General features: G+C 46.0%; 1 protein-coding gene across 1 annotated transcript; it reads right to left on the reverse strand.

The window, feature by feature from the left end:
- Positions 1-314: 314 nt before the first annotated feature.
- On the reverse strand, positions 315-10,842 carry LOC103112334 (acyl-coenzyme A thioesterase 1). Its single transcript, XM_007521737.3, has 3 exons — positions 10,229-10,842; positions 7,360-7,562; positions 315-1,727 (listed from the first exon to the last, which is right to left on the reverse strand). Exons 1-3 carry the CDS (start codon positions 10,803-10,805, stop codon positions 1,122-1,124), a joined length of 1,386 nt encoding a protein of 461 aa, XP_007521799.2. The 5' UTR covers positions 10,806-10,842; the 3' UTR covers positions 315-1,121.
- Between the last annotated feature and the right edge of the window lie 1,080 nt (positions 10,843-11,922).

Raw genomic sequence — 11,922 nt, forward strand, 5'->3', positions numbered from 1 at the left:
TTATTTCTTTTGAAGTCATCCCACATGTCTCTATTGTTGTTTTCAATTTCTTTTAATCTCTCTTTCAGATCTCTTCTTTCTTTAAAAAAATGATAAAATTTTTGAGGAAATACTTATATTAAGAAACAAAAGATTAAATTATCTTCATGTTAATCATTGTTAAAATCACTTATGCTACTTATTTAAATGATATTTCATCAGTTTTCAAAACAATAAAATCATAAAAAGCCACATGTATAAACAGGAACACAAAATTTATTTACATTAGGAGAACCAGTATTCACCCAAGCAAATATCAAAGAACCAATAGTTCATTTGCTTTGAAAATTTTTTATTTCTTTTACATCTAACTAGTAATCAATTTAAAGTTAATATCCAACAGCAATAACAACAACTACAATGACAATAAATAAGGGCAACAAAAAGGAAAAAAAATTAGCCTCCAGGAGCAGTGGATTCGGTGCAGGCACCAAGCCCCAGTGATAACCCTGGAGGAACAAAACAACAAAAGAAAAGAAAAGAAAACCAGTTTGCTTGGAGCAGTGGAATTTTACATTTATAAACCCCAGCACAGATAGTTACACACACTATGATGATGATGATAACAGACTTTTTTAAAGGTGAAACAAGGACTGGGAAGTGGTGCACCCTGCAGAGTGCACATGTTACCATGTGCAAGGACTTGGTTCAAGCCCATGGCCCCTATCTGCAGGGGAGCTTTATGAGTGCTCGACCAATGCCACAGGTGTCTCTCTTCTTCTTCCTCTCTATCCACCCCTTTTCCCTCTCACTTTCTGTCTCTATCAAAAAAATAAAGGAACAAAAAAAGACCATCAGAGTGAGTTTGTCTTGCAGGCACTAAGCCCTAGCCATAACGCTAGTGTGGGGGGAAAAAAAGAAAAGGTGAAATGATTCATACATAGTATTTGTAGCTATTGTTCCCAGAAGAGGTGGTTGTTGTTTTAGACACAGAGAGAGCTTCCTTTAACAAGTTAGGTGCTGATTTCCAGCCTGGTGGCCCACATGGTACAGCAGCAGGCTCTCCAAGTGAGCTATTTCACCAGCTCTAGATTAGCATTAGAGATGCCAAACAATCAAATGCAAAAAAAAAAAAAAAAAAATCACAGTTTTGCAAAGAGTGTCTCCTTTCCCCCACCCAAGTGCTTGTGGAAGAAACTCTGGAGCTGCTTCCAGGCATCCACCTGGGCCATGGCATGAGCCCTGGGCTCGCCTCCCCAGACCACAGCCCTGCCCACCAGGGTGTGCAGGGAAGCTCTGCACAGGGGGAAATATGGAGGCTCAATGTAGTGCCCGGCCCCCGGGTAATAGATGATCTGGGGCTTCTCCTTCCCATGGGCCTGCAATCGCTTGGAGGCCTCCTCAGCATACAGCTCACTCTTCCAGTTGCGGTCATCCTGCCCCACGAGGAAGAGGAAGGCACTCTCAGCCTGCTCCACGGGAATGATGCTCCTCTGCTCAGTCTCTTCCCAAAGGCTGTTGAGGACCTCCAGAATGTCCACAGAGCCATCCTGGGTCACCTTGACTCGCTTCAGATCAAAACCCACTGGGGCCAGGGTCTTACCCTTGTAGTGTAAGCTTCCTCCCACGTTGACCAGAGAGCCGTTGATTGTGACCGTGGCAGTGATGCCCTTCAGGAAAGAGGCCATGGAGAGGCAGAGATCGCCCCCTTTGGAGATGCCAAGCAATCCGACTCCTGGGCCCTTTACCTGACAAAGGACACAGGCAAAGAGTGCAGAGGACAGTGAGTCCATGGACAGTGGTGCAGTGTGCTGTGTGTTGGGCCGTAGCCCCCCCATCCTCCATTGCTGACACTATGGCCTATTTACATAATCATTGTTTTGCCTGAAAGATCCGCACCTTTGATCTATCTTCTTTTATCTGGAGATCTGCCCTGCCTGCAGGTATTAAGTAATCCCACCGTTAAAACCTTCGCAACAGTTGCTAAGGGAGTTTCTTTTTTTTTTTTTTTTTTTTTAATTTTATTTTATTTATTTATTCCCTTTTGTTGCCCTTGTTGTTTTATTGTTGTAGTTATTATTGATGTCATTGTTGTTGGATAGGACAGAGAGAAATGGAGAGAGGAGGGGAAGACAGAGAGGGGGAGAGAAAGACAGACACCTGCAGACCTGCTTCACTGCCTGTGAAGGGACCTGCCTGCAGGTGGGGAGCCGGGGGCTCGAACTGGCATTCTGACGCCGGTCCTTGAGCTTAGCGCCACCTGCGCTTAACCCGCTGCGCTACAGCCCGACTCCCGCTAAGGGAGTTTCTACCTTAGCCCACTCTTTCCTTTTCTCCATCCCCTTTCCTAGCCATTTCATTTTCCAACTTGCCACTTCCAGTTCTAATATATAAAAGCGTTGTCTCTGATCAATAAAGACACGTTGCATTCCTGCTCCGCCACGAGTTCCTGGTTTCTCCCGCGTCACTGAGTAAGCAGCAGCCCAGGTTGGCTCCAGTCGAGTTCTCTCCAACCCAGAGAGCATGTGCCCAGGAAGAAACACCCTCACGCTAGCCCGGCAGTGTGTGTGGCTCAGACTCAGGAGTCGGGTGGAGATGAGCCTGAATCTAGGCTCTGCCAGTATTTTAGCTTCAGAGACATTGGGAAATCTCTGTAAGGCTTAGTTTCCTCACCAGTGCATATTTCTGTGCTACAATGTCCATCTGAAGCTCTAATCTGAACCATATTCTGAGAACCAAGAACCATATAAGAGTAGGGGGAAGAGATTGCTTTTCTTGGGTCAGTGAAATAGCTCACTTGGATAATGGTGTTTGTTTCTTTTAGATAGAGACATGGAGGCAGAGAGAGTGAAAGGGACCATTGTGGTGGGAGCCAGGCTTGAACCTGGGTAGTGCACATGGCAAAGCAGCCCACTATCCAGGTGAGCTACGTGCTGGACCATGTGCTTCTTTGCCATACAGGTGGCCCGAGTTGGAGGCTGGCCCTTGCTGCACTGAAGGAAGCTTTGGTGGTCTCTTTCATTTTTCTGCCTCTCTCTGTGTGTCTCTGCATACATACATATAAATTCATAACCAAGGGCTGGAGAGAGAGCTCACCTGGTAGGGTGCATGCCTTGCGGCTTGTGCAGCCTATGTTCAAGTCCCTGTACCACATGGGAGCTGCTATGGCCCAAGTGGATGCGCTAGTATTATGGTCTCTCACCCTCTGTCTCTCTCTCTGTGTCTCTGTCTGAATGAAAAAGTGGCCCTGGAGCAATCAGGCTCTGGCTCAAAAAATAAATAAATAAAATCATAACCACGCATATGTGAAGAAGTCAGTCCAATCTAAATCTATTCGGCAGTTTCTAAATTATTGTTAATTAGCTTATGTGTTTGTTTTCTTTATTTTTTCCCTTGACTGCAGCACTGCTCTGCTCTGGTTTATAGTGGTGCTAGGGATTGAACATGGACCTTTGGAAGCTCAGGCATGAAAGCCTTTTTGCATAATCTCCCCCATGACTTTATTTCTAATTTATGTGATAGTAGGTACCAGAAGACTTCAGAAAATATAATGACTATAACTATCTCCTAGACAACTTATAACATTTAAAAGAATTATGGGGAGTCTGGCGGTATAGCAGTGGGTTATGCGCACATGGCGCGAAGTGTAAGGACCGGCGTAATGATCCTGGTTCAAGCCCCCAGCTCCCCACCTGCAGGGGAGTCACTTCACAGGTGGTAAAGCAGGTCTGCAGGTGTCTATCTTTTTTTTAAATTAATTTATTTAGTTTCCCTTTTGTTGTCCTTGTTGTTTATCGTTGTTGTTGTTAATGATGTCGTTGTTGGATAGGACAGAGAGAAATGGAGAGAGGAGGGGAAGACAGAGAGGGGGCAGAGAAAGACAGACACCTGCAGACCTGCTTCACCGCCTGTGAAGCGACTCCCCTGCAGGTGGGGAGCCGGGGGCTCGAACCAGGATCCTTACGCTGGTCCTTGCGCTTTGCGTCACCTGCGCTTAACGAGCTGAGCTACGCCCGACTCCCTGCAGGTGTCTATTTTTGTCTCCCCGGCTTCCCTTCCTCTCTCCATTTCTCTCTGTCCTAACAATGATGACATCGACAACAATAATATTAACTACTACACCAATAAAAACAAGGGCAACAAAAGGGAAAATAAATAAAGAATGATACAAAAGAATTTTGATAGTTTTTGCAAAATAGCTCACCTGGATAGCGTGCCCGCTCTCCCACGCATGTAACGAAGTTCAAGCACCTGGGTCCTTGAGCATGGTAATATGTGTGCTTAACCAGGTGTGCCACAGACCTGCCTTGCTAAGTCTCTCTGCAGCTGAAAAAGTCAGCCTGAAGCAGTGAATCATGATAATAATAAATACGTTTATTTAGGACAAAGAAAAATTGAGAGAGGAAGAAGGGTGAGAGAGAGAGAGGGAGAGGGAGAGAGGGAGGGGAGAGGGAGAGAGGGAGAGAGCGAGAGAGCATTGTTTCACCATTTGCGAAGATCTCTCCCCCCTCTCGCCCCCGACCCACCCTTGCAAGTGGGGACTGAGGGTTTCAACCGGGTCCTAGCACTTGGCAACATGCGCACATGGTAACAGGTGCACCACCACCTGGCCCCACTAACTCTTTTTTTATATATTTTTTATATTTATTTATTTTCCCTTTTGTTGCCCTTGTTGTTTAACATTGTTGTGGTTATTGATGTTGTTGTTATTGGATAGGACAGAGAGAAATGGAGAGAGGAGGGGAAGACGGGGAGAGAAAGACAGACACCTGTAGACCTGCTTCACCACCTGTGAAGTGACTCCCCTGCAGGTGGGGAGCCGGGGGCTCGAACCAGGATCCTTACGCCGGTCCTTGTGCTTCACGCCATGTGTGCTTAACCCACTGCACTACCACCCAACTCCCCGCACTAACTCTTACTCTTCACTAAATGAGGCTCTTCTTGAGCTCACTGTTTAGTCCCACCCACTTTGGCTGCGACTTCTCTGCCTCAGTGATCAATTAAAAAAAATTTTTTTTAATTATCTTTATTTATTGGATAGAGACAGCCAGAAATCAAGAGGGAAGGGGGTGATAGAGAGGGAGAGAGACAGAGAGACACCTGCAGCCCTGATTCACCACTCATGAAGCTTTCTCCTTGCAGGTGGGTACTGGGGGCTCGAATCTGGGTCCTTGAGCATTGTAACATGCACTCAACCAGGTGCGCCACCACCCGGCCCCCTCAGTGAACAATGAACTTCCTTTTATTAGCACTTGAAACTTGGTCATTATTTTGCGTCTACCTTTCCCCTCCTCCCTTCCATAATGCACTCATCTGGACGTGAGCCTCGTCTTGTTTCAGTCAACGCTGTGCCTAACCCAGACCTGGCAGCTTAGAGACACTCAAATGTTTGTTGAGTGGCTGTTCACATTTCAATGCCAGCTCCGTTTCCAGGGCTTCCACCGCTTAATGCCAGCATGCTCTATGTCTACCATCTAGAGCAGGAGTTAGGAGGCAGGACACCGCTGATACCCGAGCCGTGAACTCCCTTTTTCCTTTTTCGTGCTTCTAGGGTTCTCACTGGGGCTCGGTGTCTGCGCCGTGAATCCCCTGCTCCTGGAGGCCATTTTTCCCATTCTGTTGCCCTTGTTATTGTTACCATTGCTGCTGTTGTTGTTGTTGTAAAACATTTCTTTTTTTTTCTCTCTCTCCCTCTCTATCTCCCCATCCCCTCTCTGTAAAACATTTCTTCTTTTTAAATTTCTTTTTCTGTTTGTGTTTTTTCTTTCATTCTTTCTGTCTTCCTTTATTTTTTTGTTGTTGAACAGAGACAGAGAAAATAGAGAGAGAGACAGAGAGACGCCTGCAGCCCTGCTTCACCACTCATGAAGCTTCCCCGCTGCAGGTGGGGACCAGAGGCTTGAACCTGGGTCCTTGTGCACTGTAATGTGTGCACTTAACCAGGTGCGCCACCGCCTGGTCCCTTGTAAAACATTTCTTAATACTCTTGACCTCTAAGTTCTTCCTTCAAAAAAGTAACACTGGGAGCCAGGCGGTAGCTCAGCGGGTTAAATGCACATGGTGCGAAGCGCAAGGACTGGCACAAGGGTCCTGGTTCAAGCCCCCAGATCCCCACCTGTAGTGGGGGGGAGATCGCTTCACAAGCAGTGAAGCAGGTCTGCAGGTGTCTTTCTTCCTCTCCCCCTCTCTGTCTTTCCCTCCTCTCTTGATTTTTTTCTGCCCTATCCAACAACAGAAATAAAAGCAACAAGTGCAACAAAATGGAGAAAATGGCCTCCAGGAGCAGTGGATTTGTAGTGCAGGCACCAAGCTGAGGCACAGCAATAACCCTGGAGGCAAAACAAACAAACAAACAAAAGTAACTATGCTCTCAGAGAAGGCATACAGACCAAAGTGCTGTTAAAGACAAAGCATTTAAACTGGATGTTCTGGTGACAATGAGTCCCTTCCCTTCCCCTCTCCCTCTACTTCCTATGTCAAACCCAGGGTCCTCAAATGTCTCTAGGCTTTTAATTTAATTTAAGTTTTATTTATTTTTTGAGAGAGAGAGAGAGAAATTTAAAAGGAAGGGAGAGGTAAGGAGAGACATCTGCAGCACTGCCTCACTGATCATGAAGCATGATACAGGTGAGGGCTGGGGGTTTGAACCCGGGTCCTTGTGCATTGTAAAGTATGTGCTCAATTGGGTGTGACACCATCCAGCTGCATCTCTAGGGTCACTATAAAAGACACAAAATCCTGGAATTTAAAATCCCATAGTACCAACTAAAAATATTTCTACTAACAGGATATTGTAGTCTATCAACTGCATAAAAATTGTCTATGAGAGGTGGCTGTAATAAGCAGTGTGTGTGGGGGTCAGAAAATAGTTTATCATGCATGAGGCCCTGGGTTCAAGTACCCCAGAACTACATGGGAACACTATGAATAGCGCCCGGGGGAATTCCACAAATAGTAATGGTTTCTACTCTGTGTCTTGGTGATATTTCTCCTATTTCTATGCCTCTCCCCCTCTTCTCTCTCTCAAATTTTAAAATCAGCTCAGGGAGGCTGCTCATGCATGTGTGAGACCCTGTGTTTACTGTGTGCTGCTGAGGGGGAAAGGTAGTCGTATATCTTGAGACTAGAGATTAGCTGTCATAATGGTGCCGGGTTCTGTGAAAATCAAAAGTATTTCCGGAGGTCCGGGAGGTGGCGCAGTGGATAAAGCATCGGACTCTCAAGCATGAGGTCCAGAGTTCAACCCCTGGCAGCACATGTACCAGTGATGTCTGGTTCTTTCTCTCTCTCCTATCTTTCTAATTAATAAATAAATGAAATCTTAAAAAATATATATTTCTGAGGCCACATATATAGACCATAAGACAGAGAAGATCCAACCTGAGGACGACTAAGGAGGTAGTTCACAGCTTCCTCAAAGTACTCCAGGTCGAGGGTCTCCATGCTCTTGGGGAGATCGTCATAGTTATAGTAAGCTAAAGCCATCACAGCAAAGCCCTTCCCAGCCAGCAGGCTAGCTCGGTACTCCGGAAGGCCACCTCCAGCTCCAAAAATGTCCACAATCCCAGGAAAGGGGCCAGGTCCTTTGGAAGAAACAAAGCAAAGACGTTAAGCCGTTCTTGATACTCTTCACAGTGCTTTGCACGGTCTGCGCTTAATCCGCTGTGCTACTGCCCGGCGCCCAAGAATGAGTGTTTTTGTTTTTATTTCTTTTTGAGTAAATATCTAGGAGGCTAACTTTATTTTTTAACTTAATGTCATTTTATTAATGATTGCATAATGGCTCACAAGTTTTATTTTTTGTTTTCCTACTAGAGCACCTCTGGCCTATAGTGGTACTGTGGGTTGAACCTGGGAGCTCAGAGCCTCAGGTGTGGTAGTCTCCCCAGATTTGTTTACAGAATTCTAAGACTGAGGGTCCTGGTGGCACACACTTTTTCTTTGAGACCAGAACATTGCTCAGCTCTGGTTTATGGTGGTGCTAGAGATTAAACCTGGGACTTTGGAGATTCAGGCAGGAGAGTCATTTGCATAACCATTATGCTATCTCCCCAGCCCAAGCACACACATTATCATGCCCAATGACCTTGATCCCCACCTGCTGTGGGAAAGCTTCAGGAGCAGTGAAAAAGCGTTACAGGTGTCTCTCATTCCCTCTCCCTCTCTACCGCCTTTTTCCCTCTTGATTTCTGTCCAATAAAATAAAATAAATAATTTTATTTACTTCAATTAAAAACTTTCTAAAAGATTATAAAATTACATCATTGGGTTTCTTTACAGTATTACCACTACTATATGTACTTAATATTTTTATGCTAATTTATTTTTTATTCATTATTGCATTTATTTTTGCCAGAGCTCTACTAAACTCTGACTTCTGGTGGTACTGGGGTCTGAACCTGGAACCGTTGGTGCCACAGGCATGCAGATCTTTCTGCATAACCACTATGCTATCTCGCCAGTCTTATCCTGTCAATTTTTTAAAATTTTATATAAATTGAATGTCAGACTTGTTTCACTCACCACGTTTTAGACAAGTGCATCCTTGTTACTCTTACAGTTTTAATCATTTTTGCATCTGTAAACATATATTGGCCTATCCATTAATTCTGTTGGTGGATATTTGGGCTTTTAACAGTGGTTTTTACTCATATAAAAATAGTGGTGCATAGGTACCAGGAGTAGAAGAATTACATAGTCAGGGGGTTGGCATAGCACAGCGGGCTAAGCGTAGGTGGTGCAAAGTGCAAGGACCGGTGTAAGGATCCCGGTTCCAGCCCTGGCTCCCCACCTGCAGGGGAGTCGCTTCACAGGTAGTGAAGCAGGTCTGCAGGTGTCTTTCTCTCTCCCTCTCTGTCTTCCCCTCCTCTCTCCATTTCTCTCTGTCCTATCCAACAACAACCGACATCAATAACTACAACAACAATAAAAACAAGGGCAACAAAAGGGGGGTAGCAATTTTTTTTAAAAGTTCCAGCTTAAAAAAAAAAGTAATAGCAAATTAGTTTCAGGAATAGATGAATAACTGTACTGCTTTTAGTCGCTTATGTGAGTCCCTTTTCTTCCACATGTTTATCAACAGCGGGCAACGATAGGCTTCTAATTTTGAGGGTGTGAAATGTGTGCTTTTACTCTGGATTGACCTGATTTCTGATGAGGACACACATTTAAAATACATGGACTTTGGCCAGTTTCTCCTTATGCAACAATGAAACCGTGGACAGGACAGGGTTCCCTGAGGTGGCACTAAATGGGTCTGGCGTGAACTCTTGCTTTGCAGTAGCAGTGTATGTGCTACAGAAGGAGTTTATGCGTAGCTGGTTTTGCGGAGAAAATATAAGGAGCAGAGATTCACACAGCTTTTTCTTACCTGATGACTCCATCCTATTTGCCTTGATATTCACCATCACCACTTTTTTTTATGCCCAAGAAATAGACAAGGTAGAACTTTCTAGTTCTTCCCGCTGCCTGTATAAATAGTCCCAGGAACAAAAGGATGGGAAGGCAGATTTTAGCAGCATTCCTGCATCCATCCCATTCAAGTTGTACTACAGTCTTTCCCTTTCTTTTCTTTTCCTTTTCTCTTTCTTTCTTTCTTTCTTTTTTTTTTTTTTTTTTGAGTCTTTCCCTTTCTGTAAATGCTGATGTGACAGTATGACAGTGTCTAGCTTGCTATGACACACAGAGGTACATGTTGGGTCTCAGTGGTAAAAGTCATTCAGTAATTTCAGATTTCTAGTTACTAGTAAGAGGACTTCCATTTACATTTTTTCAAAGAAACGTGTTTATTAATATATGGATATGTTCATGTGAGCTAGAGAAGCCAAAGGACTCCCATACACGTGACCCCTGCATGTAGCCGGTAACCTCAGACATGGAAGCCACCCAGAACTATGCCAATTTTCTTTTCTATTAAGGTTGATTTTATCTATTTCATGAGATAAAGTGAGAAAGAGGTTAAAGGAACATCTGACGTCTGACAGATTCAGAGGGGCCTCTTGTTTGCAAGTCTAATGTCCATCACTATGCCATTTCCCTGGTTCTGATGCTAATTTTCTTAAACCTTGACAATCAGGAAACGTTAGAAATTAAGAGACAACAAAAATACATATGCGACTCATTTCCTTCATGAAGTCTTTTAACTGACTACTCAAGTTGTGGAGCAAGAGTCACCTCCCCCAAGCAGCCTTAAAGTGCACTCAGGTCTCTTGACACTGGAAAAGGACAGTTAGGGACGCAGGCGGCTCACCTGGCGGCAGGAAGAGCGTGGCGCGCACCCGGCCGGCCCGCACCGGCTCCCGCCGCACCCCGGGCCCCAGGAAGTGGCGCTCGTGCACCGCGCGGCCCAGCAGCCGCCCGCGCTCGGGGTCGTGGCCGTCCAGCACCTCCAGCTCCAGGGCGAAGGGCGTCCGCACGTCCCGCTTGACCAGCCGCTGCAAGGGCTGGTCGGGCTGCAGCGCCCAGAGCAGCCCCATGGGCTCGAGCCCCGCGAAGCTGCCGCCCAGCGCGGGCGCGCGCTCCAGGTCCAGCCGGCCGGCGGGGTCGGCGAGGTAGCGCGCGTGGGCGCGGAAGAGCGCGCCCTTCTCGTCGCGCAGGGCCGCGCGCAGAGTGACCGGCTGCCGGGGGGCCAGGCCGCCCACCGAGATGCGCAGCGGCTCGTCCCACAGGCTGCGGCCCGCAGGCTCCAGCCTCAGCGTCGCCGCGGTCCGAGTAGGGAGCGAAGAGACTGCGCTTCTCGCCCTCAGCTTTGGAGACCTAAGCAGGGGCATCCAGTTCTTTGGGCCCCACTGGCCGCATCCGGACACTCGGAGGACAGCAGGAGACATTTTGTTTCTTAACTCCAACTCTACGAGGTTGGAGGCAAAGTTGGAAACTCAGTAGTTAGAGGTCCCCTAGCGTTCGCCGATCTATTTGCAGGCTACCCGCCCAAGTTTGATGGAACATCTTGGTGGATTGAGCTTGGTGGGCCAGCGCCCTGCAGATCACAGGTCTTTTTTTTTTTTTTTTCAGTTTTAAAATTATTTTTTAAATTTATTTGAAAAAGGAGACATTAACAAAACCATAGGATAAGAGGGTTACAGCTCCACACAATTCCCACCACCAGATCTCGGTATCCCCTCCCCCCCAGCTTTCCTATTCTTTTTTTTTTTTTTTTTTTCTTCTTTTTAAAGAGGAATGGGGCGGTAGTGCAGCGGGTTAAGCGCACAAGGCGCAAAGCTCAAGGACCGGCTTAAGGATCCCGGTTCGAACCCCCGGCTTCCCACTTGCTGGAGAGTCGCTTCACAGGCGGTGAAGCAGGTCTGCAGGTGTCTTTCTCCCTCTCTGTCTTCCCCTCCTCTCTCCATTTCTCTCTGTCCTATCCAACAACAACCGACATCAATAACAACAACAACAACAATAAAAACAAGGGCAACAAAAGGGGGGTAGCAAATTTTTTTAAAAGTTCCAGCTTAAAAAAAAAAAGAATTGCACACTCAGCTTCATAAGTAATAGCAAATTAGTTTCAGGAATAGATGAATAACTGTACTGCTTTTAGTCGCTTATGTGAGTCCCTTTTCTTCCACATGTTTATCAACAGCGGGCAACGATAGGCTTCTAATTTTGAGGGTGTGAAATGTGTGCTTTTACTCTGGATTGACCTGATTTCTGATGAGGACACACATTTAAAATACATGGACTTTGGCCAGTTTCTCCTTATGCAACAATGAAGCCGTGGACAGGACAGGGTTCCCTGAGGTGGCACTAAATGGGTCTGGCGTGAACTCTTGCTTTGCAGGAGCAGTGTATGTGCTACAGAAGGAGTTTATGCGTAGCTGGTTTTGCGGAGAAAATATAAGGAGCAGAGATTCACACAGCTTTTTCTTACCTGATGACTCCATCCTATTTGCCTTGATATTCACCATCACCACTTTTTTTTATGCCCAAGAAATAGACAAGGTAGAA

Source organism: Erinaceus europaeus, chromosome 16 (assembly GCF_950295315.1).
Source record: "Erinaceus europaeus chromosome 16, mEriEur2.1, whole genome shotgun sequence".
NCBI classification, from domain to species: Eukaryota; Metazoa; Chordata; class Mammalia; order Eulipotyphla; family Erinaceidae; genus Erinaceus; species Erinaceus europaeus.

Bases quoted from the DNA above. Each gene is read 5' to 3' on its own strand.
- LOC103112334 (XM_007521737.3), bottom strand. From the start codon at position 10,805: ATGTCTCCTGCTGTCCTCCGAGTGTCCGGATGCGGCCAGTGGGGCCCA. The intron at 7,563-10,228 runs GTGAGCCGCCTG...TTTCTTCCAAAG, and splicing joins CACGCTCTTCCTGCCGCCAG to GACCTGGCCCCTTTCCTGGG. The intron at 1,728-7,359 runs GTTGGATCTTCT...GTCCTTTGTCAG, and splicing joins ACCTCCTTAGTCGTCCTCAG to GTAAAGGGCCCAGGAGTCGG.